General features: G+C 37.3%; 1 protein-coding gene across 1 annotated transcript in view; it reads right to left on the bottom strand.

Annotated features, from left to right (window-relative positions):
- ITGA11 (integrin subunit alpha 11) overlaps nucleotides 1–23,875 on the bottom strand; it is a 218,526-nt gene that overhangs the window by 167,524 nt on the left and 27,127 nt on the right. The window contains exon 2 of the mRNA XM_074234488.1: nucleotides 2,853–2,964. Within this exon, the coding sequence (XP_074090589.1) occupies nucleotides 2,853–2,964 (112 nt within the window). The remainder of the gene's footprint in view (nucleotides 1–2,852; nucleotides 2,965–23,875) is intronic.

A 23,875-nucleotide genomic window follows, 5' to 3' on the forward strand; every position in this document is an offset into this window, starting at 1 on the left:
GCCTTGAAAAAATTAAAGGGAAAAAAAGAAAAGGTTTGGAAAAGTCATTGTGATGTGGTGTGATAATGAATTAATTAGGGAAGCAAAAAAGGAATGTCATGCAGCACTGAAGACCAGTTGAGATTATGTAGCAGAAATTTGTAGTGGATGAAGTCAGCATAGTTTTATTTTTTTCCAGCTTCATTCAAGAGTACATAAATAAGAGAAAAGATAGCAGATGATGGGAATAATCCAATATTGGAGCTTGGTAGAACAAGATTGGCAATAGTAAAAAGGTGAAGAAGACTGAAGAGAAAAAGAATACTGTAGAGATGAACTGGTTCACAAAGAATCCTCTATGGAAAAGGAAAAAGAGTGTAGATAGTGCTGAATAACACAGAAAAGAACTGAGAGGTGGAAAAGTTGGAGGTTACAATGAAGACAAAGAATAGAACTGGGGATTGTAAGACAGAAGGAAAGATAGAATCACAAAAGATTGTCATCAGTAAAGGAAATGTCAGTTTACAAACATAGAGGTTGTACGTTTATGTGTGATGGCAATATCAAGTGTATGATTGAATTGGGATGGAAGATGAGTTGAAGTGGGATGGGAGAATAAGTTATGAGAAATGAGTAAATTGAGGAATAGGGAGATGAGGGTAATTGAGGGAGATGTTGGTAGGAAAGATTCTGAGCGAGGCCCTGAACTTATTGTGGAAGGAAAAAAAATCTTGAAGATAAGTAGATAATACCTATCAGAATCTTGATTAGATGAGTAATATGGATTGATGGAGCCTCTAAGAAGGAGAGATTACTGAGTGATGGCACTAGATGTTCGGAAATGAGGAGCAAGGAATATAAGCTTCAGACCCCAATACCAGTTAAGGGTATGAATGATAAAAGCATCCAGGGCTGGAAAGGGTAGCTAGGGAAGCTTTCTCATCAAGAGGGAGACAGGTCTTAAGATGATGGAAGGAGTGAGAAAAGAAAAGGTTTAAGATGAAGGCAAGTTTACACCAAGGGAGCAGGTCTTTTGGAGAACACAATGGATGAGGTGAGTAAATCTAAAGTGGGATATGTATGTGTGGGTTGGGTTGAAGGATATGGATGCAAGGGAGTAGAGACTGGGGAGTTGGGAATTGGAATTGTACAATGAAAGCTAAGGGCCCAGAATTACTGGATTGAGGAGGGTATGATAAAGGTGAGAGTGTTATCACTGAGGAATGAATTAAAGCTGGCAGCAGGTTGAGTATTACTAGTGGCATTATTGATCCCTTACTCTCCTTTTTGATAAAATTTTTTAATGAAATTATTCTTGATACATATCTTTATAGATATAGATATATAATATAGTCAAATTACTGTAGTTGATCTGGGCATAAAAATAAGTTTAAGTTCATTTGCCCAAGTCCTAAATGAAATCAGTAATTGGTTATAATGCGAATCAGACTTTTTTTTTAGGTTTTTACAAGGCAAATGGGGTTAAGTGGCTTGCCCAAGGCCACACAGCTAGGTAATTATTAAGTGCCTGAGACCGGATTTGAACCCAGGTACTCCTGACTCCAGGGCTGGTGCTTTATCCACTGTGCCACTTAGCCGCCCAAATCAGACTTTATGTTAAAATTTTTTTATATTTGTCCTTTTCTCTGAGACTTTAAGCCTAGAGTGGGGGGTGGCATTGGGGAATGCTATTCAATGTATTGTCTATAATAGGCAGAGTTGCTGGGATTCTATGAAGTTGAGGAGAAGGGAAACAGGGAAGGAGGTCCTGAGGGCTAAAAGGGAAGGTGAGGTCATGGGGAACATAACTGAATTCATGCTGACTAAGGCAGACAGAAGGGAGTTTGGTTGGTCCCAAAGATGTCCAGAAAGTGCTGTGTCTGCCTGAAGCATCCTATCCACTGCTACAATCATCTTTTTGTTTGTTCTTCTCAGCCTGCAAATAATCCCCTTCAGCCTGAGCAGCAACATCTGGCTGGAGCCTGCTTTCTGGCCCTAGCCCATTCCCATAATGCTTCCTTCCAACTGTGCTTTGGCAGCTGCTCAGGGAGCTTAGGGAATTGATCCTGGTTTTTAAATCCTATTTATCCTTCACATCCCATCCCTAGCTCAAATCCCATCTCTTCCATGAAGCCTTCCCAGATTCATCTCCATCTTTCGTTGTATAACAGAAGATCCTTGAGGGTAGGGTTTTTGCCTTTGTATTCCCAGTGCCTGCTTAATAAATGCTGATTGATTGATTGATCTCTTCCTTCTCTGGCTTCTATCACACTGTTCCACATGACTTAGAGGCGAAATGGATAGAGTGCCAAGCTTGGAGACATGAAGACTCATCTTCCTGACCTCAAACATGGCCTCAGACATATTCTAGCCATATGACCCTATTTGTTTCAGTTTCCTTTTCTATAAAAAGAGCCAGAGAAGAAAATGACAAACCACTCCAGAATCTTTGCCAAGAAAACCCCAAATGGGGTCATGAAGAGTCAGACAATAAAGAAAGAAAAATACTGACTAGAGAAAGGTGGAATTAGGAAAACCTACATGGTGGAGGTGATAACATTTGAGGTTCAAAATACTATCAGTGAAACAAGAATTCAATGGTATTCAAGTATAGGGAAGAATATGAGTAATAAGATAGCGGGGAGAGTATGAATGGATGATAAGTAGTCATCCAGTCTGACTAGAATTAGAACAGGTGAAACTGAATGCTATGAAATATGGTATATAGAGAGAGTGGGCCTTAAATGCTAGGCTAGAAGATGGGCAATAGATAGCCATGGAAGGAATTTGAGAAGAGAAATGGTTTGACCAGATCTGCACATTAGGGCAAGTAACTGAGTAGGGGCATAAAAGATGGGTTAGAAGACACTTACCACTTCTTCCCACTGATTTCATGTTGTTGCACAGTATAGCCAAAGAAGGCTTCTTTGGAACCTGGGATGATCCGGGGCCTCTTGGTGTCCATGTTGAAGGGATTGGTAAACCCTGCAGGGGAGAGAGTAAAGGAGAGAGAGCAGGAATAGGTCAGAGATTGATGGGATAAGACACCTATATCTAGGGTAATATATCTGATGACAGGTTCCTTGGGACCTGTCTCATGAGTGATCTCAAGAAGCTTCAGACTATGAGACTGACAGGACACAAACAACTGAAAAAGATGTAAATCCTAAAGGAAGAGGGACTCTGTTAGATGAGTTTTCACTTCATCTTGCTCAGAACTGAGTTTCTGTCTCTTCCTGTTCATTTCTAACCATGTCACCTTGAACTTCCCCACCTGTCTCCTTTCTAGTTCCCCTTTGTGTATTTCAGTAAGAATGTAAATTTGTTGAGGGCAGGGTCTATCTTATTTTCTTCTATTTGTATTCCCAGTATTTCTCACAGGACCTGGCACATGATAATTTTTTTGACAGCAATTTTATCAAGGTCATTCATTCATTCATTGAATTAATTCATTCAAGGTCATTGTTATTTCTTCTGAACTTCTATAAATAGATGAACAACTTGTGAGGTAACAGCCTCAAGCTGTTTTCTTCATGATCATGGCACTCCTTTACAGCCCCCTCTCCCTTGGGTCCTGGAGAGGTCCAAGATTTGGAGTACAGCTGCTAAGAACACAATTGCTCAACAATGACTCTGAAGGGAACCTTTTCCCCCCTCTTGTCCTTCCCATTCATCCCTGGTCCTTCCTTTTTCTTCCTCCCTTCTTTTTCCTCCTTTTTCCTCTCCTTCCCCTTCTTCTTTATCCTTTCCATCTTCCTCTTTACCTTCTTCCTTTTCCAATTTTGTATTCCTCTTTCCCTTCTTTCTTCTCTCTTTCATTCTACTTTTACTTTTGTCTTTTTTTTTGATATTCTGTTGTCAGTATGGTACATGGTTTTGGAGTCAGAGGATCTAGGCTTAAATACAGAGCCCAACACATGCTGCCTGGACACATTTTTGGTTTTCAGGTTTACTCATCTGTAAAATGAAGCAGGTTGACTAAGATGATTCTTTTGGTCCCTTTCATCTCTAAATGTATAATTATCTTCTTTTTCATTCTTCATTTCCTCCTTTCTCTTTCTTTGTCTTCTTTCTTTGTCTTTTCTTTCCCCCCTTGTCCTTATTCTTATTCTTTTTCTCTCTCTCCATTCCCACCAAATGGCATTCACAGTACCCAGAAAAGCCTGAGACAGAATTCCAACCTCAGGTCCCATTCTTGGGTCATCCCAGGGCTGTAAGGCACACTGACTGGGATGTCCTCATTATGAACTATTTTGAAAAATATTGTTTAGGCTTCTGCACACACAGCTGTTCAGTTAAGGAGGGGAGGACAAAGAAATGAAAAAGTCATTTAATCCTTCTTTTCTAAATTGTTTTTGAATTAATTTTGCTTGACCTATTTGAATTTAGCATTTAGCATTGTTGACCAACATCTCCCTGGCCCTGCTCTCTGTCTGACCATTCTCTAGCTTCTTGTCTGAATCATCATCTATATTCTGTCTTTTAACTATGTCTTCCAAAGCTCTATTCCTGGCCCTCTTCTCTTTTTCTTCTATACCATTCTCACTTCATCATTTCCCATGGGTTCAATTATCATCTCTAAGTGGATGATGCTCAGATCTTTATACATAGTTCTAGTTTCTCTCCTGGGCTTCAGTCCCATATTATGATCTACTTATGGGACATTTCAAACTGGATAGCTTATAGGTATCTCAAAGAGTACATCCAAAACAGATATGGTTTTCCCCAAACTTACCCTTCTTCTGAACTTTCCCATTTCCATTGAGGGTAACAATATCCTTTCAGTTAACTAGTTTTGCAAACTTGACATTATCCTCAACTCCTTATTTCTCTTAGTCCACATATTCAGATAGTCCCCTCTTCTCGTTGGTTTTTTTCTCTCATATCTTCCCCCTTCTCTCCACTCAAATCCTACCACCCTGGTTCTTATTCAATTACTTTCTTGCCTGGACTATCGCAATATCCTCATTGGCTTCCCTGCCTTAAGTCTCCCCCAACTCCAATCAGCTATCAAAGTGATTTTCCTAAAACTTGTGTCTATGTCCATTACTTGCTTAATAAACACCAGTGATTCCTGATTGCCTCTAGGATCAAATATAAATGTAACTATATGGTATTTAGAGTCCTTCACACCCTAGCTCTAACCTATCTATCCATACTTATTATATATTGCTTCCCTTCATGCTCTTTTTGGACCAGACTGCCCTTCTTGCTTAATCTCTCATATGGCATCTTCTCTCCCATGAATTCTTTCCCTATGCCTGGAATCTTCTCCCTTCCATACCTCTGCTGTTTAGAATCCCCAGATTCCTTCAAAGCTTATCTCAAATACTACCTTCAAGGTCCTGTGTTCCACCCCCCCCATACCCTCAGTGGTCCTCCCTCAATGACTTCTTTGTGTCTGATATATATATATATATATGCATACATATATATATATATATATATATATATATATATATATATATATCCCATGTTTAATTATATATATAGACATGCTCTTTCCAGAAAGAGTGTAAGGGTTTTTTGAGCAAATACTCTCATTTTTGCCCTTTTATTCTGAAGGCCATATCTAGTACTTGAGCAGAGAAAATTATATAATAAATACTTATTAATTGAAAAGATTGGATGGCTAGTAGTAGTAATAGCAGTAGTAGAAGTAGTAGTAGTAGTAGTAGTAGTAGTAGTAGTAGTAGTAGTATGTATGTATTTCTGTGTGTGTCTGTGTGGTAGGGTTGGATGCTCATATGGGGACTGATTGCAGAGTATGTGTTTGGGTGAGGTAGAGTTGGGGGTATATATGAAGGACTGGTAGTAGAGAGTGTGTATGTATGTGTGTATCTTAGGGTTGGGGTCATATATAGGGAACTGGTATGTATGTGTGATAGGGTTTGGGTTCATGTGGGTGATTGGTAGTAGAATGTGTGTATGTGTATGGGGGTAGGGTTGGGGGAGTGACTCCTGAGAGAGAGAGAGAGAGAGAATGAGAGAGAAAAGAATTGAGTTGTGGGTTTGAATGGTGGATGCAGAAGTTTTGGATAAGTAACTTTGATAAAATCATCATGTCCTCATTAGTCAATCCAGGAAGTCTCAGAATTCAGGATCCTACATATGGTTATTCCCCTCCCCCTCCCCCCCCCCTCCCCCTCTCCCTCTCCCTCTCCCTCTTTTCCTTCTCTCCCTCTCATCCACCTACTTTCCTATGCAAATTCTTGGTGGAGAGCATTCCACAGGCACAATTGTTAATTAGAGCCCTAGATTCTTCCTGGGTTTTCTGGGGACACCACACTGCAATGCCCATTCCCTTTTCTACCCTAATCTATCCAAGAAGGAGAGTTGGAATGTAAACAGGAGGAGAACATGCTACTACCAGGCAGGGAAATCCAGGCCCTCCCTCATTTATTCCAGTCTGCAGGCTTGGACAATCCTTCTAAGAAAATCATGAAACTGGAGAAGTAAATCTATTGAGATTCCTATTTCTCCTCTTCTTCTGAATCCTCATGGCTGCAAGTGACTATTTCTTTCATATTGTCAGGGAAGCCACCAATAGATCAGGATAATATAATGGAAAGAAGACCACATTTGGAGTTGAGTGACTTGAGTTTGTGTTCCAGATTTGATATTGACTAGCTGTATGACCATGAGGGAATCATTTAATCCCTCATTTTCCTCATCTGTAAAATGAGGACAATAAAACTTGTTTAGGAGAAGTTAGAATGGTGGAAAGGAAGTGGGCCTTAGATTCAGAAATATCAGGGTTTTATTTATGATATATACTTACTATGTGAACAAGGATAAGTCACTTAATCTCTTAATATCTTTAATAATTCTTTTAGATTGTAAGTTGTAGTTTAGTTGCACATCGATATCAGTGAAGGGAGTTTGCTCATTGGACCTATGATGAGATCACAGGCATGAACTTAAAAAATTAAGAAGAATATATAGTGCTTGTCATCCCAGGTGTTTAGCAAAAAATTGCTTGTAGCTATTGTAAAAAATTAGCTTTATTAATAGATGTATTATGAGTTATAAACTCATTCACATAAAGGTGCTCAATGAGTATGAGCATACTTTTTTATATACATATATGTGTATGTATATATATATATATATATGTAAAATGTACCCGTGCTTGTATAGATGTATATTATCTATGTATGAGTGTGTAGAGACATAGTTATGTTATATATAAGGTGGTGCAGAGAATGAACATTTATATAGGACCTATTGTCTGGCAGGTACTATTATACTATTTTAAAAATATTGTCTTATTGGAGCCTCAGAGCAATTCTATAAGGTAGATGCTATTATGTTCTCTATTTTTTTTATTTTTTGAGACAATCAGGGTTAAGTGACTCATCTAGGGTCAAACAGTATCTGAGGTCACATTTGAACTCAGATCCTCCTGATTGTAGGACATGTGCTCTATCTACTATGCCACCTCAGTGTCCTGAAGATTGACATTTTCAATGAAAATCTCAGGGATAAAGCAGTGGTCACCTGAAAGGAATGGTTGAAAAGGATGGACCTGAGATTTCACTGGTGTAGGAAACTTGAAATTGAGAAAAGTTCCTCTACCCTTGCAGGTGATTCCTTCTCTGCATTTGTTGAGAGATTTAAAGGAGTTTAAAAAACTTGCTCAGGGGACACATAACCCATATGTTTCAGGGGCAAAACTTGAACCCAGGTCTTCCTGGCTTGGAGACTGACCCTCTTTATTCATCACACCAAAGGTGTGTCTTTTTGATGAAAGTAGGAGGGGTTATGTTTTTAAGGTATTCCTTAAATCATACCCTGTGACCATTTAATTTGTCTTTGTGTAATTCAAGTCCTAACAGAATAAAAGAGATAGGGGTAAGAGTTGGTCCTCAAGGCTATTTGCTGATGAAAAATAGAAAGATCAACCCATTTTGGAATATTCCTGCTATCTTCTCACCCCACACATATATTGTGATGGTATATTGGGAAAGGATTAGTACACTCTGGGCACAAGAAGAGGGGAAAACAACCCAAACTAGGGAATTAAATTATAATGTGTTGGTTTTTCTCTTTGAGTTGGCATTCGACTGTGACCAGATTGAACCAAGAGCAAGCAAATTTCCTAAAAATGATGTCAAAGCCAACTCTTTAGCCTTAGCTCCAATAAGATCTCTGAGTCCCTTCCTCTGGGGGAAGTATGTTGCAAGTTCTAGTTTTTTGGTCTCTAAAAATGTGTTTTTCTCTCAGACTGAGGGGTTTGTTTAGTGGAAACTGAAAATACTGTTTTTTGAGGGGAATAAAAAGTAACATGCCAGAGAAAAAATCTCAAAAGACACTGAGATTCTTGTGCAATGCTCAGATTGTCTGTTCTCAATATACATAGCAGAGGGAGATACACTTGTATTCTGAGACAATATTTCCTTCATTTGATAGAGTTTTGAACCATGGCCAATGTGACATCAAGTTGTTTTCCTTTTCTCAGAATCTCTTATCTTCTTTTTCCAAAAGAGATCAGTCATATTCTCCTAAAAAGGGTTCAAAGCAGCAGAAATATGTTGATATGATGCCTCTAAAATCACAAGCTTCTAAAAAGCTCCATGCCTCAGATGTTAAAAAATTTAAGGTACAATATCTGATTCTTCCCATTGGCCACTATCTCTGTTTTTTACCTCCATGTCTACCAATCACAAGCACCTAGACCAAAGATTCTGAAAGATTCTTCTTAGTGTAAGCTTTGTAACTTCTGTTCATTTGATAACTAATTTGCATATTTAATTAAACATGTTTACTCTTTTTCTAAATTCTTCACTAGACACTCTCGCAGAAAAAAATTGAAATTCCCTGCCCTCACGGAGCTTATAGATGCATCAGGGAAACAATTAGTGAATAGTAAATATGTAATATTTAATAGTAAATATTAGTATATTTAGTATAGTAAATAGTAAATTATGCTGGCATCAACTATAGTAGAATAATAATAGCTGATACTTATATAACTTTTAGAGTTATTGGCAAGTACTTTACAAACAATATCTTATTTTATCTGTATAATAACCAAGAAAGGTAAGTTATGATTAGCATTCTCATTTTATATTATTTATGAGAAAACTGAGACTCAGAAAGATTAAGAACCTTGCCCAAGGTTGTCCAGCTGTTAAACATCTGAAGTGGGATTTGGACTCAGGTCTTCCTGGTCCAGTGCTCCATTTGCTATGATGATGGGTAGGACATCATGGAAGAGGTAGAAATTGAGATGACATTTATATTATAAGTAGGCTTTAATGTGTGTGTGTATGTGTGTGTGTTTGTGTGTATGTAAGAGGAGGAGGAGGAGGAGTGGTTTCAGAAAGTGGAGACTATTCTGGGTCTCAGGGAATATAAGGAGGATAGATTTAAATAAGGGAATGAGCATAATGTTCATTCCAGGAACTGTGAAGGGAACAGTCTAGTTGTCAAGCAGATTCTACCAATTGCCTTGCTCTCATTTATGGGGAATTCTTGGTCTAATAGGAGAGAAATTGTCTTTATTCCTGGGAAATTCTTAGTCTGAAGGAGATACGGTCCTGAACCATAGGAAGCTCTCAATCTGATGGGGGAAATATAGTTCTCTTAGAGAGGACCCTGGTCAATAAGAGAGACAAGATTATCTGTCCTGGCCATAACCAATGCCAACCATAATGACATTGATTTTTTTCCTCCGAAGAAAACTAATCCTTGGTTGAAAACAAATAAGACTATTAATGGCTTTTACTCAAAGAATTTTGTTTTATAATCTACTATTAGAGAATACATTCTACTAGCATAGCCTTCAAAATCCCAGTCACTTCCACAGTGCAGTGAGTGAGGCATTGAAATAGGTCATTAGTGCAGGATTAAGGTAGGAAACTTGTAGATAACTGTGAAGGGGCAGCAGAGTCCAGCCCTTTAGTGTATCTTTTTGTCTGTAGTCTCAGGTGACTTGTAGCATATTCCATTATACAAGAATTTTTTTAGGACATACACATTATGTTATTGCTGTTGTTTAGTAGTTTTCAGTCATGTCCAACTCTTCATGATGCTATTTGGGGCATCATCTTGGTAAAGTTACAGAAATGGTTTGCTATTTCCTTCTCCAACTCATTTTATAGATAAGGAAACTGAGGCAAACAAGACTAAGTGACTTACCCAGGGTCACACAGATACTAAGCTGTCTGAGACCAGATTTGACCTGGGGTTTTCCTGATTCCAGGATCAGTGCTCTATCTACAATAGCTGCTCCTACTTAGACATTATAAGGAAACTCAAATAGACACATGGAGAAAGTAACTTGGATAACCAGAAAGAAGATTATGTTTCATGTCTATATCTTTTTCTCTCCTTCCTTCAAACACAATTGGTTCTACAACCACTATTAAAGATCAAGTTAAGAACACCAATTAAGAGACCTGGGCTCTCCCTTCAGCAGTCTCAAATGGGAGAGATGCTCATGTCTTGATTAGGATGATCAGCAGCAACTTCTGCCTTTTTGTCCCCCAGATCAACTGCCATACCTCCTTGCCTGTAATAACATTCATCTAGACAGTACATAGGTGGTCAAAATGTTTGGGATTTATTCTGCTGCTGATAAACACAGACATTTGGTAGATAGCATTCAAACCTGGAGCTTGCTGCCTTGGGCAGGTCAGCATCTTTATACTTTATTGGTATTGGGATTAGGGCATGGAAGGAATAAGATGACATGCTACTTTTTTCCCCCAGAAAGATCTGACACTTACCACCAAAGTTTCCTCTATACAAGTGGGTGACCACATTTGTCTAAAAATTTGCATTTAAGTTAAAACGGTCCAATGGAGCAGTCTAATTGGCTCCCTACTCTAGTCCATTCTTTGTTCAGTCACTAAGGTGATTTTCCTAAAGGGTTAAATTCAATTCAAGACACATTTACTAGTAGCTAATGGTAGGCAGAACCTGGGAATGGCACACAGATATCTCTTGTTTCCTATTGTAATCCTTCCCTTTGGCTTCTAGAGTGCTATAGCCATCTGACTACTTATAGATTGAGATGATTGCAAAAGCCTTCCTTTGGATGCCTTTTGAATCACCCTAGGCCTCTGGGTCCTTCCAAATTCCTGGGCAAGATAAAGCCCAAGGGGAAAGAGACTGATGCATGATGGGGAATAAAGGAGAGTTCTGAGAGTCACTGGCTCTTGAGACAGAAGACCTGGATCCAAATCTCTATTCTGATGCTTATCACCTGTATGTCCTTGGACATGCCGTTTACATTTTCTGTGCCTCAGTTATTTCATTAATAAAAGAGGAAGAGGGAGTTTTCTCTCTTGGGAAGAAGCACAAGTACAGTCTCTGTCTCTATCCTTACATCCATCATATATCTTTCCATTGTCCTTTTTATCTTTTGCATTTTTTATTCTTATGAGTTACTGTTATTGTTATTATTATTCCTAATAATGTTGGTCAACATGAAAACATTATTAATGTTCTCTATATGTAATGACTGGGAAGCTAGATGATTTGGAATTAGGAAGACTTATTTTCATGAATTCTAATCTGGCCTCAAGTGTCTGAGACCAAATTTGAACTCAGATCCTCCTGACTCTAGGCCTGTTGCTCTATATACTGCACCATGAAACCAGACACTTGACACTTACTAGCTGCGTTAGACTTGGACAAGTCACTTAACTCTGTCTTTCATTCAGGGCCATCTCCAGTCATCCTGATTCATATCTGACCATTGGACCCAGATGACTCAGAGGAGAAAGTGATGCTAGCGACTTAATCCAGTTTGCTTTCTTGTCTTGGCATCATCTCCTTTACATCATAGTCTTCTTTGAGAATGAAGGTCAAACATCATCATCATCATCAATCCAGCCCCAGACACTAGCTGTGTGATCCTAGACAAGTCACTTAAGCCACTTATCTGTAAAATGAGCTACAGAATGAAATGGCAAACCATTCCAGTATCTTTGCCAAGAAAACTCTAAATTGGGGTCATGAGCAGTTAGACATGACTAAACAATAGCAAAAATGATGACTGGTGTTCTTTCAGTTGGCAAACTAGGCTTCCCCAGGCTACGTATATAATAACTGCTGCTGACCATACCCAGAGGAAACTTCATAGAATAATCATCTCCATTTGTTCCCTGGAACTCAGGACAGTCCTATAATAGATGATTTCCTGTGTATATCATATTCACTCCTGATTTAAAATCTTTGACTCAGGTTGTTTTAGCCCATCTACAGTGTCCTCCCTCTTCTTGTCTATTCAAATCCTACTCATCCTTCAGAGCCCTGATAGTCTCCTGTTCTCTATCAAGATTTATCCTGAGTAGTCCATTCATAACCAGAATTTATAGCTAGATTTCTCACTTTTTTGAACTTTCTAGTGCTCTTATCAGCCATTACCTTATTTTGTAACTTAACTTTCTAAGTGTATATGTGTCTTTTCTCATTTCATCCTTTCTTATCTCATCTCTTGCCCTCTTCTCTCTGAGAGGCAGCATGATATAATGGCTAGAGAACCTGCCTCAGGAACATAGACCTATTTCAAGCTCCATGTCTGATATGGACCATCCATGTGAATCTGGAAGTATTCCTTTACTTATCAGTGTTCTGGGCAACTCTCTAAAACTGTAAATCACAGAAGATTTGATCTGAACTGGTAGAAATTCCCTATAAGAATGCAACCACAAATTTCCTATAAGAAATTCCCCATAAGAATGCAACCACAAATTCAGTTCCTATCCCTACAAAAATGAAACAATCCTTGTCCTAAGAGAGCCTAACTTTTTCTGAAAATTCTCTCCAAGTTAATAATAATAATAATTTACTAATTTTATAGATTACAACTCATAATATAGATACTCCCACCCCTTTGTGGAGGAAGAGGTCCTCAAGTGATACACATGTTTTTGGCTTTTCCAATATTTTGAACAGTTGTGTTGAATTTTTCCTCTTTTAATGAATCTTTGTCTCTAAAAATTCTATTTGTTCTCTATCTTGCTCTCTCTCCTGTGAGGGGGAGAAGGTGTGATACAGGGGAAAACAGTGATAATGATGTTTAAAAAAAGACCAATGAAAACTTATTTAAAAATTCTATTTATTATGAATGAAACTGGTAAACTTTTAGCTCATTATTGAAAGAATAGTACAAATTAATTTTAAAAAACTATGTAAAATTACTTTTTTAAGAACTTTTTAAGTACTTAGAATTAGACTGAATGACCTTTAACTATGATGTCTTATAAATTGGGGGGCTTGGGGGTGGCTATGTGGCACAGTGGATAGGGCACCGGCCCTGGAGTCAGGAGTACCTGAGTTCAAATCTGGCCTCAGACACTTAATAATTACCTAGCTGTGTGGCCTTGGGCAAGCCACTTAACCCCATTTGCCTTGCAAAAGCCTAAAAAATAATTATAAAATAAAAAAACACATAAATTGAGGGCTGTCTAATTGGTGTTTCTGTTGCACTAGTTAAAAGATGTAATGATAAAATGATTTTAATCCTGAATCATTCATTATCTACTCCAATCCCACCCCCCCCATGCCATATAGTGGAAATAAGCATTTATTGTCTAATGTGTTCTAAGAACTGTGCTAATTGCTTTACAAATATTATCTCATTTGATCCTTACAATCACTGTGGGAGATAGGTGCTTATACTAGAAATGCTGATAAGGCCATTAGAGAGGAAAAGGAAATCTAGAAAAGGAAGAAATGATCACTTTTATATATGATTAGATCTTCAGAAATTCAGGATAATCAACCAAAATATTATAAAAGGGAATAAATGAGTTTAATGAAGTTGGAGAACAGAAGATAAATTCATGAAAATTAATTATATTCCTATATACCAATAATGGCAAACTGAGTACAACCAAGCAGTGCAGCAAAAAAAAGATGAGTTACATACTAACCTCAGTTTCTACATTGCTAAAGGAGTTCTATTGCCATTTTCCTCCTAAATTTCACTGTCCTGGGACAAAATCCTAGTTCACTTGTCCTAATCATGAATCTGAAAATATGTCACACAAGAAATGAATAATAAAGCAAATTATGGTCTATCAACTAGAAATACTGCAACAATTGCACAGCACAGGTAACTAACTCATCTAGCTTATCTATACATTAGGGCTGGCCCCATTACAGTCTGAGGGAATGATGGTACACAAAGTTGTAAAAAACTGGTAAATATTTGGGTATTGATTTTATTTGAAATATAAGATATTTCTTCAAAGAAATATGTAAAATCTTACTGGGAAAAAATAAAGAAATCAAACACAGTGAGGCAATGTTTTTTTCTAGCTAGAATGACTCACTATTGTAGAAGAGAGTACATCCCATGCTATTAAATGATTTAATGCAACACTTATTCAAATCTCTATTAGAGTACATATAACTTGAAAAAGGGATATTGAACAATTTATCTTGAAGACAAAACCTACCTTTGCATGTGATTTTATTAATTTAGGGAATTCCCAGAAAGAAAATTCACTCTACCAAACATGTCAGATTCTTTGATTTTGTCTTAGAGTCATGAGGGTTGGGTTGGGATGGTATATGAAAATGAGAGATTAGTGACTTGCCCAGAGCCATTAGACAGTATAAGAGAAATCATATTCAGAGCCTGACTTGAACTTGAATCTCCCTAACTCCCAGGTCATCTCTATACTTTCTATACCAGCTACTATTTTAAAATGTAGCAAGTGACCTTATCCTACCAAGTTGTTTAGCAGAAGCAATAAATGTTTATTAGTACAATTAGTTAACAAGATAGAGAAAAATGAGCTTGGATCCATACTTCAGAGCCTCTATAACAGTGAACCACACTTTAACATTTAAGAAAATAAATTCCAAGAACTGGAGAAAATAGCTATGAAGGAAAGATCAATTTCTGACTTAATTGAATGGAAGAATATCAATAAGCTAAATAGTGCAGTATATAGAGTGTCAAACCTAGAGGCAGGAAGAACTGAATTCAGATATAGCCTAGACACTTAAAAACTGTGATTAGCTTGGGCTAATCATTTAAACCTCAGTTGCCCTTTCTGTAAAATGGACATAATATTTAAAACTATTTCCTATGATTGTTGGAAGTATAAAATAAAAAAATTTTATAAATGCTTTACAAATCTTAAAACTGTTATCTATTATTGATAGATAAAATTAAAAAATGAAATTTTGAATATTGAAATGTATACAAATACAATATGGATTTGTGATTTTTGTCCTTGTGGGAAGCTTTGGTGTAGGAACTACCTTCATACACATATAAGAAAGTTAGCTTGAACTAATGAATTACATATTGAGATTGGTGTCAGGAAGCCTTGGGTTCTAATCCTCTCTTTCTATCTGTGGTCACTTAGGCATGTCAATGTCTCTAAGCCTCAATTTTCCTTTTATAATTTAGAAATATTAGAAAATAGAAATAATATTATAATTTCATTAGCACTGTGTTATTGTGAAGTTCAAATAAGATAATATACATAAAATGCCTTGGAAAACTTTTAACTAACAAATGTTATTATTAGAATATTATTATTAGAATTTGTCTGGGACTTCTTAAATAATCCCTAAGGAAATGATCAAGATACACAATAAGGTAAAATGTAATATAATAAAAAGGAAGGAAATTGAGTGGGAGAATTATATAAATCACACAATAACCATGTTGTATCAATATCACCTGTTGGTTCTATTTGAATCAAGAAGATATGAACAGTTTCCATGGAAGGGTACAGATAAACATTCAACATAAGGATTTCATCACATGATTTCACTAGCAATTAAAAAAAAAGTTAAAACAATTATAAATCACTGTTAGATACTCATGAATCAACTAGAGCAAAAAGAAATGAAAATGATTTAAAATTAATAAATGAAGAGATGCTTCAGTTTTTCCTGGGAAGCCAATAGCACTGTGTAATAAGAAGCATACAGCTGTTGATACTTTTGACATGATAATTTCATTTATGTGAATGATTCTCATGGATGTAATCCCAGAGGGTAAAAAAGGTAAATTGCACAAGTATGTTACTAGAAGTACTGTTTTTAATAGCCAAATATAAACAATTCAGACAAAATTGTAAGTGGTTTTTTGGGCTTAGGATAAGCTTCACAAAATATGATGGGGAACAAGCAACATAAGATGAGGACACAAGATGTGTCCTTAAATGAACTTTTTTTTTAGGTTTTTTCAAGGCAAATGGGGTTAAGTGGCTTGCCCAAGGCCACACAGCTAGGTAATTATTAAGTGTCTGAAGTCGGATTTGAACTCAGGTACTCCTGACTCCAGGGCTGGTGCTCTATCCACTGCGCCACCTAGCTTCCTTAAATGAACTTTTAAAGACAATTTTGGTTGTTGGAGGTTGGGGGAGAAAGAGGCACCCTGGGTCACCATTCCCTGTGGGTGAAGACTGGAACACAAAGTTGGGGGGGGGGGAAGGCTGTTTTCCATTCAGGATTTGGATTAGGTAAGGAAGTCCTCATCATGTCTTTGCTTCCCCATTTATACAATTTATTCTTACTTGATAGGTTCTAAACTCAGTTTCTACAGAGTTAAAGGAGTTGTTAACATTGTCAAAATTTCATTGCCCTGGGGCAAAACCCAAGTTCACTTGTCCTAAAATGTGTTACACAAGAGGGGAATAATAATTATGATTATTACAATCTATTACCACCCTGGAATTCTGCAATAAATAGGTGAGGATGATTGTATGGAGGCAGGGGTCCCCTTAAAATTGCACAACACAGTCACCCAACTCATCTACCTTACTTATGTATTAAAGCTGGCCCCATAATAACCTGAGGAAATGATAGTCCTCATAGTGAATTTCAGTAAGATTCTTGGCAGGTGACCTTGACCATGATGCTTTAGTCCATAAAGGTAAAAGTAAATGCATATAAGAAGTCAGTTGAGATCTTTGATGATTGTAGCTCCTCTCAGCAGTTCAGAAACCAAGGACCAACTCTGAGAGACCTGCTATGGGCAATGCCATCCACACTCAGAGAAAAAAGTATGGAGTCTAAATGCATACTCTGTTCACTTTTTTAAAAAAAAACCCTTCTTTTATGTTTTTCCTTTCTTTTTTCATGTTTTTTTCTTTTTCCCTAGTTTTAATTCCTCTTTTATAACATGACTAATATGGAAATATTTTAAACACGAATGTACATGTACAATTTTCCCCAGACTGTTTGATGCTATGGGAAGGGGAAAGGGAGGGGAGGGTGGTAGAAAAAATATGGACCTCATAAATTTGCAAATAGGTGAATGTTGAAAAACTACCATTGCATGTAATTGGAAAATAAAATTAAATTTCAATTAAAAACAAGAAGTCAGTTGTGATGTCTGAGTTTTTTTAGGGTCCAAAAAATAGAAAAGATTTATGGAATGGAAAGAGCCAGAGTAAGTTGGGAACTTGTCAATAGACCACTAAGGTGGATTCATGATATCATGGACAGAGATACAAAGTAGAAAAATCAACACTAAGCTACAATTAGATAGTATTGGTGCTGGAAATTTCCAAGGAATATTTAGAATCACCTTCCTTAATAATCAAATCCAATGTCTCATAGAAATCACATGAACCCACTTCCTAGATCATTCAAGAGTTGGTATGAAGTATATTAAAAAGCACTAAGGAAAACTTGAGCCAAGAAATTTGACCACAGATGAATTTCTTTTATTGAAAGCAGTACTGTGAAGATGCAGTTTGGCCAAGGGTATTGGAATCCAACTGAGATTTCCAATGCCACAAAGCTAGAATCATGCTCTTAGTCACTTCCCTCATCTCATCATTTTACCTAAACTCATTCCTCCTTCCAATTTCCCTTTATTTATTGCTGGCACCCTTATTGTCCCCATCATTCAGACTCAAAACAATGGTCATCTCTGATGACACTTTCCCCAACATCCAATCATTTGCCAGTTTCTCTTTTTTAAGCCCACTACATTCCTTGCATCTATCTGCTTCTAAGTCTTCAACTAATCCTCCTTCCTATCCATCCTTCCCTTCAATCTTTCCCACATGGTTGCCTAAATAATCTTTCTAGTGTATAGGTTCAGACATATTACTCCCTTGCTCAAAAACTTTCCATGGTTCCCTATTGTAGCATCGAGCCCTCCAGAATCTCTTTTGCTTCCTTTTGAGGCTTCCCCTTCTCCCCCAACCCCCCACCATTATTCTTCTAGACGCATTCTATGCTTCAGTTAGACTAGCCAAAAAATATAAAACTCATGCCCAGGGCTATTTTGGAGCAGCAAAACTCCACAGTGACAGAACCAGATTTAGATGTAATTGGAAAATGTTAACAAAAATTTAAATAATGAAACACAATATAGTCTACTGGCTCCTGCCCAAACCTAACAGGCATCTCAGCGCCTCTATGCATTTGAGCAGGATTCAATAACTAGAATATGGACTCAACATTTTAAGAATACTTCTCTTCCTTTAAAGCTTAGTTCATTTTCTTCCTTTGAGAATCCTTTCCTGATCTCCCTTTCTGAAAATGTTTTCAATGTTTTCTTCCTCCTAAAATATTCCTTTGCCTTTTCCTTTGCTCCATGACACTCCACCTTTGAAATGATAATAACTGACAGTTATATGATGATTTAAAGTTATAAAACACTTTAAACACATCTTATTTGAACCTCACTAGAATTCTAAGAAGTAAATATTACAGGTATTATTATCCCCATATTATGGATGAGTAAACTGAGACTCAGAGATTAAATGACTTGCCTGGGTCACACAGTTAATATGTCAAAACCAGGATTTGCACCCAGTTCTTAAATCCTGCACATTATTTATTACCCCCAAGAGGCTCCTTTTGGAGGACATTTATCTGTGTACAAAACATATTCTAACCTCCTTACCCCCCCCTACCAAACAAGAGAATGAAAAGTCCTTGAGGGCAGAGACTCTATAATTTTTATCTTCATATCTCTAGTAACTAACACAAAGCCTTGCACATATCAGATGCTTGATAAATGTGTATCAAATAGTAGAATCGATGTTACGAATGGTTTGCTTTTGAGCTGTAGAAGTGGGGCCCATGAACAAATTTTCCTTTAATCCAGGAACTTGTACAGAAATGTAGGGAAAAGTGGCAAAAAGGAACCAAGTTGGCATACTAGATTGACAGTCAAGTGGTTATTTTCTAATCCTACCCCTGATAGTAAACTGCCTGTGTGAGTCCCTTCAGTTTTCAGGGATCTATTTTCAGTTATAAAAATGAAGTTGCACTAGGGGATTTTTAAGGTCCCTTCTATTGCTGTTGCATAGAGGAATTTAAAGGTCTTAGAATTTGATCACTCTGTATACTCCCTCAAATAATGGATTTGGGATAATCGCACCAAAACAGGGGCTCTTAATCTTTTTTCATGTGTTATGGATCCCTTGGATGGCCTGGTCTTCAAAGTTTTTAAATGCATAAAATAAAACATACAGGATTATAAAAGAAACCATTTTATATTGAAATGTGATTATCAAAATATTTAAAAAAATAAGCAAGCAATCAACCCAACAAGCTCATAAACACCAGGTTAAGGCTTTCCTACTTGGTTGGGCCTGCTAGAGCCTGCAATCCTCTGTCATACACTTTGAAAATTGATATGATTCTACCTCATCAAGAGGCATCAGATTAGGATTTTTATGGGAGACAGGTTAGGAGACTTATTAAAAGCAGTTAGATATATCAGTAGATAGAGCACTGGGTCTGGAGTCAGGAAAACCAGAATTCAAACGATGCCTCAGATACATAGAAATTGTGTTACCCTGGGCAAATTGCTTAGCCTCTGTCTTAATCCACTGGAGAAAGAAATGGCAAACTACTCTAGTATTTTTGCCTAGAAAATCTTGACCATGGGGTCAAGAACAGTTGGACATGACTGAATAACAGTAAAGACCCTCACAGTATTAAAATAAAATATGACTACAAAGTTTGGGATTGGAGTCAAAGAATGCCACCCCATGAATAGAAACCAACAAGAATCAGTTCACTTAATTATTTATTAAGCACTACTGTTCTTAATGGAGTGGATAGAAAGGCAAAACACAATTGTTGTTCTCAAAGAGTTAACAGTCTAATGGGGAACATGACATATAAGCACCTATTTACATACAAAATATATTTGAGATAAGTTGGGGGAAGTCTCAAAGGGAAGACATTAAGAATAAAGAGGACCAGGAAAAGCTGCTAGCAGAATCAACATAAATTGTGGAGGTTAGCCATCTGTACAAATTTTCTCAAGAAATGGCCCATTGGAGAAAAGAAAATGATGAGACTGCTTTTGATTTCTTGGATATTTTCTTTCTTTTTTTTTTCTAGAAAGATTTTATTTATTTTGAATTTCACAAATTTTCCCCTAATCTTGCTTCCCCCCCCCCCCCACAGAAGGCAGTCTATTAGTCTTTACATTGTTTCCATGGTATAAATTGATCTCAGATGAATGTGATGAGAGAGAAATCATATCTTTAAGGAAGAAAAATAAAGTATAAGATAGCAAAATTCCATAATAAGATAACATTTTGTTCCCCCCCCCCCACGAATTATTGAAGGTAATAGTCTTTGGTCTTTGTTCAAACTCCACAATTCTTTCTCTGTATACAGATGGTATTCTCCATTGCAGATAGCCCCAAATTGTGCCCAATTATTGCACTGATAAGATGAGCAAGTTCATCACGGTTGATCATCACCCCCATGTTGCTGTTAGGTTGTACAGTGTACTTCTGGTTCTGCTCATCTAGCTCAGCATCAGTTCATGCAAATCCTTCTAGACTTCCCTGAATTCCCATCCCTCCTGGTTTCTTTTTTTTTCTTTTCTTTTCTTTTTTTTAGTTTTTTTTTGCAAGGCAAATGGGGTTAAGTGGCTTGCCTGAGACCATACAGCTAGGTAATTATTAAGTGTCTGAAGTTGGATTTGAACTCAGGTACTCCTGACTCCAGGGCCAGTGCTCTATCCACTGCACCACCTAGCCACCCCACCCCTCCTGGTTTCTAATAGAACAATAGTGTTCCATGACATACATATGCCACAGTTTGTTAAGCCATTCCCTAATTGAAGGACATTCACTTAATTTCCAATTCTTTGCCACCACAAACAAGACTGCTATGAATATTTTTGTACAAGTGATTTTTTATCCTTTTTCATCATCTCTTCAGGGTATAGACCCAGTAGTGGTATTGTTGGATCAAAGGGTATGCACATTTTCCCCCTTTGGGCATAATTCCAGAATGCTCTCCAGAAAGGTTGGATGAGTTCACAGCTCCACCAACAATGTATTAGTGTGCCAGATTTCCTACAACCCTTCCAACAATGATTGCTGTCCTTTCTGGTCATATTGGCCAGTCTGAGAGGTGTGAGCTGGTATCTCAGAGATGCTTTAATTTGCATTTATCTAATAAGTAATGATTTAGAGCAATTTTATCATATGATTTTTCAATTGCTTTGATTACTTGGATATTTTCTAAATCTAATCAAAGAATTCCTTAAAGAACAAATGAATGAATGAATGAATGAATGAATGAAAGAAAAGGAATTTATCAAGCATCTATTGTGTACCAAACTCTGTGTTGGAAGCAAAATATAAATACAAGTGAGTTCAGCTTTGCCCTTGAGAAATTTACATTCCAATAAAGAAAGCTATCACATATAAGGAGGGATGGTTAAGGAAGTTTTGGGGGTGATCATGATGGGTTTTGTTTTGGGGAACTGGGAGTGATGATTAATATCTAAGAAAGCTAATTGTCACCCCATATCCAGAAGGAATGGATAGTAGTTTTGATATTTTTGTTTGATTTACTATTTTTAGAACAGCAAAAGCTGGAAAGTGATGTGGCCAAGATGTTTTTTAAATTTCTCTCCCTCCCTCTCTCTCTCTCTCTCTCCTCAAAGGGGAGGAATGAATGCTATAAGAATATATTTTCAGACTTCCCCAGGGATGTGAGTACCCTGATTCTAATCCCTGGTGCTGGTTATCCAAACAAAAGTATCCCTAGGGTAAAAATGAACAGTTCATCATACTACCATAGCTTGATGGAAATATCCTTCAAGAATATTCAGCTGTTTCTTCTCTAGTCTAGGCTTACCAAGCAAACTTCTGGTCTGTAATTTGAATTCCTTAAAGAACCTACCCACTAAGAGGGAGTGCCCTAGATGAGGAACCATTTTTTTTCATTCATTCATTTATTTTTATATTCTTTTTTTCAATCAACAAGAATTTACTTTTTCTCCTTCTCATCCCTTTCCCATTGAAAAGCAGGAAAACCCCTCAAATCCTTGTAACAAATAAGCAGTTAAGCAAAATAAACCTGCAAATTGATGAGACCAAAGATGCATGGCTCATTGGTGCATCTTGAATCTGTTACTGCTCTATCAGGAGGTAGGTAGTATAAATCATCATTGGGCTTCTAGGATCATGGTTGATTATTGCTTTGATCACAGTTTTTAAATTTTTTGAGGCAGTCTTTATTCTTCTAGCAGAATCTACATTAGCCTCTTATTTATAAATCCCTCTTGAATCAATCTGTTTAGGGCAATCTGATTCCCCAAAGCTTGAGTTCTTTGGGATGAATCAATAAAACTGAGTTTCTTAATGTGTAGATTTGAGAACCCATGAAGAATCCAGTAACAACCAGATGAACTTCTAAGGTCCTGTATGACTTGCCAGCTAGCCCATCTCTTTCCATCTCAACTACAGCACCTTTCAGCTCTTGCCATGCTATGATTCTAGGAGTCAAAGATTTTATGAAGCAGTAAATTTCAGTGAGAAACAAATCTGACAGTGGGAACCTCCCTTTCCTGACAAACTAACCATCTCAAAGGGCCCAAGATAGTTTGGGCTTATTTTTCCAGATTTTTGGCTTGTCCTGTTTGTGTCCATGTGTGTTAGCATTTAGAAAGGGGGGGCAGTACCAGCTAAGGGAGTGTCTCCTTAGAAGAAAAAAATAAAAAAGGCTGTTCCCTGGGTGGGAGAGATGCAATTTGTGGTAAGGTTTTCCCTCAGCAAAGGGAATGGTGCTGTGAGGTCTCTGACAGACACCAGGCTATCTTGCCCTCTTTTCTTTGAATGGGCACTAAAAAAAGGAATTGTGGGGGCCCTTCCCTTCTAAACTCTCCGGGTGTGCCCAGGCCAATGTACTCCTTAGACTGTACCCTTCTTCATCTTAATGAGCCAAAGACTTGCTTTCTGCACTGGAACTTCATGAGAATATAGTAGAGCTTCAATTATTTAGATGCTTGAGGGAAGGAGCTTCTGGGTAATGGAATTTTCTGATTATCTGAAATTAAATCCAAAAACATTTTATTTATTAAATCTTGGTCCTTTCCCATAAATATCTGGGATGATTTTCTTGTTTTAGGCAGTAACATCCAAGGACATGGATTGAGTGCTTTTGTCAAATTAGTACAATGAAAAAATTTAGAGAGATTTCCACTCCAAATGTTCATATGAACTATTTGTGCTCAACCTGTAGTAATACTGATCTGATCGAACACTGTTAGACATACTGTACTTTGACCCTAATACCATGATGCCATCAGTCCTCTTTGAGTATAGCAGACAACAATCACCAATGGAAAAGCTCTGGATTTGGAGGACCCAGGTTGAAATTTCATTCCTGATGATGTGACTTCAGACAAATCACTTTATCTCTCTGAGCCTATTTCCTCATCTTTAACAAAGATGACTTCTGAAGTCCTTTTCAGGCACAGACCTATTATGATCTTGATTGCTTCACAATGGAAACACTGGAAACAGAAATACTCACTTCAGGGGGCCATATTTTAGGAAGGGCATGAATAAGTTTGAGAGTATATAAAGGAGGGTAGCCATGATTGGAGGATCTTGAATTTAAGTCATAGGATGATTGGTTATAAGACCTGGGGATTAGTTTAGTTTATCCTGAAAAGGAAGACTTAGGG

Source organism: Macrotis lagotis, chromosome 4 (assembly GCF_037893015.1).
Source record: "Macrotis lagotis isolate mMagLag1 chromosome 4, bilby.v1.9.chrom.fasta, whole genome shotgun sequence".
Lineage (NCBI taxonomy): Eukaryota > Metazoa > Chordata > Mammalia > Peramelemorphia > Peramelidae > Macrotis > Macrotis lagotis.